The sequence below is a fragment of the Oryza glaberrima genome, chromosome 4 (assembly GCF_000147395.1).
Source record: "Oryza glaberrima chromosome 4, OglaRS2, whole genome shotgun sequence".
In the NCBI taxonomy this organism is placed as follows: domain Eukaryota; kingdom Viridiplantae; phylum Streptophyta; class Magnoliopsida; order Poales; family Poaceae; genus Oryza; species Oryza glaberrima.
Window position 1 is genome coordinate 12,128,618 of NC_068329.1, and position 4,749 is coordinate 12,133,366.

The window sequence follows — 4,749 nt, forward strand, 5'->3', positions numbered from 1 at the left end:
GGTGACATCGTGAGAGAATCTCGTCCTAGATAAGAATGAAAAACAATTTGGAAAAATGATGCATCATGGGAGTGGATGAGAAAGGCTTGGGAGAGGAATTGTTGGCGGCTTACCAAAGGCAATATGCAATTGCATAACGTTGCGGTACTAGTGATGGGGTGTGGTCGGTGTCTAAGGTTTGGGAACGGGAGGAGAGTTTTATATGGACTAATAGAGTGACGAGGTTCATTTTATATCCAATTAATGGTCACTTTAGGTAGTAGTACATATTAACAAAACAAATCAGATTTTTTCTTAGACTAGAAAAAATACCCATGCGTTGCAACGGGTGAAAGTTATTTTAATCTTATTATTGTTATGCGGTTTAGTTAATGTGAAATTCACTGTGAGAATTAACTTGGATATATATTTTTCTAGAAAATCATGAGCTACAATGAGGAGTCTGATCATCTCAAGTTAGCATGCGAGTGTTCTTAAAAGGATTTCTTATACGACTCCTTCTGTGTTTCCAGAAACAAAGAAATTTAAAACCCGACTCAAATACAGATCTGTATTTCCAAAAAGAATAAAATTAAAAACCGACTCATACACGGATGACGTACCAAAGTACCTGCAAAAATATCTTCAATTTTTATAATAGTAGAGACAAGGACATTAAAGTTAGACTCTTCACAATGGAAATATGGAATCACACAAATAATTAGAATTTTCTTCCTATTCTAGGAACTAGGGGATTGCCTCGCGCAATTTTGCGTGGAGCTATATAATTCACGTAGAGTTAGATTGAATATACAACTCTAAATCTTTATTTCTATAGGCACAATTATTTATAAAAGTATATTTGGGTTTTATATACGGAAAACTCTTTTAAGCACTCGGGTGAACATCCATCCATTTATTACATGTCAATGAAATGGTTATAAAAAATTTCAAAAAATTGAGAAAATATATTAATATGTAATTCATCACCCCACAAACATGCAAGTTCAAATTCAACTTCTACAAGTTTTAACAAAAATAACAAATTTATTTTTTTTATTTTTGTTACAATTTGTAGAAATCGATTTTGAACTTTCATATTTGTGGAGTAATATATTACATATTAATTTATCTTGTCAATTTTTTGAAATGTTAACTATTTACTTCACATGTAAGAAACGGGTGGATGTGCACCCAGGAGAATAAAATTTATATTTATGTATGGTCTGGATTTCATATTTAAGTGTTAAGTACTATTTTTGTAGATACAATTGTATGTTATATACAACTATATCAATCAATTTATACCGTTATAATCCGGACCCATCATAATCTGATGGTAAAAAATTTTTTATGGTAAATATGAGAATTTCTAGCCTTCGTAGTAAACGTGATGTGGTTCCTTTCAAAGCAATTTTTAATAATATGATAAATAGATGTCAATTGTCCTGCATACCTCGTCTTGTATTATTAAAGATGTACTAGAGGACTAAAGGTCCATTCAGCATGCCCCGGCCTATCTGGTTCTCTATTTCGCACCACACACTACATTGCCTAACCTCGATGACAGGCTTCGTAGATAGCACAAGCAGTGCCACATAAATGATAGTGTAAATCATCATATAATTAAGTACATCCTCTCTCTCATCATTCCCTTAATTAATTTCTATCCTAATCTCGTTTGCGGACACCTGAGGCAACGTTTATGTATGCTAACTCAACGTTGACGTAGAGTTAGTTAGCGATCGATCACTGGTTGCAGATCAGCGCTAGCTAGCTAGCGGCAATATGGCAATACTTACTAGTACAGAAACCACTATAGATGCCGGTTGGGAACTGGCTATAGGTGCCGGTTTCACAGCCGGAACCTATTGGTCGGCACCTTTATCTTAATATTATTGGTGTCGGTTACTATTAAAAAAATAAAAAAAATGGCATCTCCACTACAGCCGGTCTTCTCCACCGCCGCCACCACCGCCTCGCCCGGCCTCCATGCCGCTGCCTAGCTGTGCCCGCCTCCGCGCCGTCGCCTTGCCACGCCAGCCTCTGCGCTGGCGGCCGCCACCCAACTCCGCGCTGGAGGGGGGAGGTACCCCGGGAGAGAGGGGGATGGCGAGATCCAGCCCTCCTCCACCACCACAGTCACCACACGCATGCTAGAGGAGGAGAAGGGAAGGTAGGGGTGGGGGTGGGGGTACTGCTGCGCCCGCTGTTAGCCGCCGCACCCACGCCGGCCGCCGCGCCGCGCCCGCTATCAGCTGCCACGACCACGCCCGCGCCGGCCAGCCTTCTCCACCGCCGCGCCACCCTGGAGGAGGAGAGAAGGGGGAGGACCCCCGGGCCGGGAGAGGACCGCCACGCCATCTGTCGCCGCCGCCGCTGCCGTGCAAAGGAAAAGGAGGGGCGAGAGAGAGGGAGAGAGATGGATGGGGAGCGCTGTGTGGGGTGGATGGATAGATAAGGTCAGCGGCTCGGCACTGTGGGTGATAAAAAAAAAGCAAAAAACCAGCCTAGTTTTTTTAAATAGGTGTCGGTTTCTTAATAGAACTAGTATAGGTGTCGGTTTTTTCTGTAGAACCGATACCTATAATATAAATATAGGTGTCGGTTCTATTAAAAAACTGAGACCTATAAAATAATTTCTGGTTTTTTAACAGAACTGACACCTATAGTATTTAAAGGTGCCGGTTCTATATTTTTTCATGGTACGAAGGTGGGAAAATGACCATAGGTGCCGGTTTTAAATGAACCGGCACATGTAAGGCCGGTCCCTAAAGGTGTTTTTGTAGTAGTGACTGTTAGTTACTCGCAGCACAGGGCAGGGCCACGGGACATCTATATATGTATATGCTCAAAAACATGAGTTTTATGTCCAAACAAGAAGGAAATATTTGCATTGACAAACACAAGACCCCCGAAGAAATTAAGATGACTCCCACACCCACGATGCAACATGCTGCTGCGAGTGTCCTGATGCTACTTGCAGTGACTATCTACAGCTGTGACTCGGCAAATCTGAGGCTGCAGCTCTCGCATGTGGACGCCGGTCGTGGACTCACCGACTGGGAGCTTCTGCGCCGCATGGCGCAGCGCAGCAAGGCCCGGGCCACTCATCTACTCTCTGCTCAAGCTCAATCCGGCCGTGGCCGCTCGGCGAGCGCCCCCGTGAACCCGGGAGCCTACGACGATGGCTTTCCCATCACGGAATACCTGGTGCACTTGGCTGCCGGCACGCCGCCGCAGGAGGTGCAGCTGGAGCTCGACACGGGCAGCGACATCACCTGGACCCAGTGCAAGCGCTGCCCGGCCTCCACTTGCTTCAACCAGACCCTTCCTCTCTTCGACCCCTCCGCTTCATCGTCCTTCGCCTCGCTCCCTTGCAGCTCACCGGCGTGCCAGACTACTCCTCCCTGCGGCGGCGGCAACAACGCTACTAGCCGGGCCTGCAACTACAGCATATCCTACAGCGACGGCTCGGTGACACGAGGTGAGCTCGGCCGCGAGGTCTTCACGTTCGCGTCCGGCACCGGCGAGGGATCATCAGCTGCAGTGCCTGGCCTGGTATTCGGCTGTGGGCACGCGAACAGAGGGGTCTTCACCTCAAACGAGACCGGCATCGCTGGCTTCGGCCGCGGGAGCTTGTCCCTGCCGTCGCAGCTCAAGGTGGGGAACTTCTCCCACTGCTTCACCACCATAACCGGATCGAAAACGAGCGCTGTCCTGCTCGGCTTGCCTGCCAATCTCTACAGCAACGGCCGTGGCGGCGCCGTCGTCCAGACCACCCCTCTAACCCACAACTCTCGCAATCCAACCTTATACTACCTGTCGCTCAAGGGTATCACCGTTGGGTCGAAGAGGCAGCTACCGGTGCCGGAGTCCGCGGCGCTCATCGACTCCGGCACGTCCATCACATCGCTGCCGCCGCGGACCTACCGGGTGGTCCGCGACGAGTTCGCTGCGCAGGTGAAGCTTCCCGTGGTGCCCGGCAACGCCACGGATCCCTTCACCTGCTTCTCCGCGCCGCTGCGGGGGCCGAAGCCGGACGTGCCGACGATGGCGCTGCACTTTGAGGGCGCGACGATGCGCCTGCCCCAGGAGAACTACGTGTTCGAGGTCGTCGACGACGACGACGCGGGTAATAGTAGCCGCATCATCTGCCTTGCTGTTATTGAAGGCGGCGAGATCATATTAGGCAACTTCCAGCAGCAGAACATGCACGTACTCTACGATCTGCAGAACAGCAAGCTGTCCTTCGTCCCTGCTCAGTGCGACCAACTTTAGACTCGCATCATCGCCCTAGCCACGATCGAGCCCACGACATCCGTACGTCGTCGTCCGTGCTCAATGCGATAAACTTTATAGTCGCGTCAGTCATCACCCCCTAGTGTGGCCTGCACGATGTGTTTGCCATCTATGTTTTGTTTCACTTACTAATCTACGTGTTAACTTGTTATATATAGCTGAATAATTTGGTGCCATACTTAGCTTACACCGTGTAAAATCCTTCTCTTTTACCTTGAGGACGGTCAGGACCCAAGGTCATATAACACGAGGCAATTAGCAGTTCAATCTATATATGCACGTATCGTGCTGCTATCTGTATCAAATTCATTGCCGCGGAGGCTGCAAATTTTCCTTTGCGAAGAATATTCTGGGAATCAGCTATGCCCAGTGGTGAAGCCAGGATTTGAGGTTGAGAGAGTGTTAGGGGATAAGTCGTAAGACCTAACCGTAGCAAAGGAGGCTAAATATTCACTGTCGATAATAATC

The 4,749-nt window shown here is 47.9% G+C and overlaps 1 protein-coding gene across 1 annotated transcript; it reads left to right on the forward strand.

Moving 5' to 3' along the window:
- The first annotated feature begins 2,809 nt into the window (after positions 1-2,809).
- Positions 2,810-4,548, forward strand: LOC127770059 (aspartic proteinase nepenthesin-1-like). The gene has a single exon (XM_052295724.1). The coding sequence runs from the start codon at positions 2,821-2,823 to the stop codon at positions 4,258-4,260; it is 1,440 nt and encodes a 479-aa protein (XP_052151684.1). The 5' UTR covers positions 2,810-2,820; the 3' UTR covers positions 4,261-4,548.
- Positions 4,549-4,749: the final 201 nt, after the last annotated feature.

Coding starts and splice junctions, on each gene's coding strand:
- LOC127770059 (XM_052295724.1), top strand. CDS start 2,821: ATGTATATGCTCAAAAACATGAGTTTTATGTCCAAACAAGAAGGAAAT.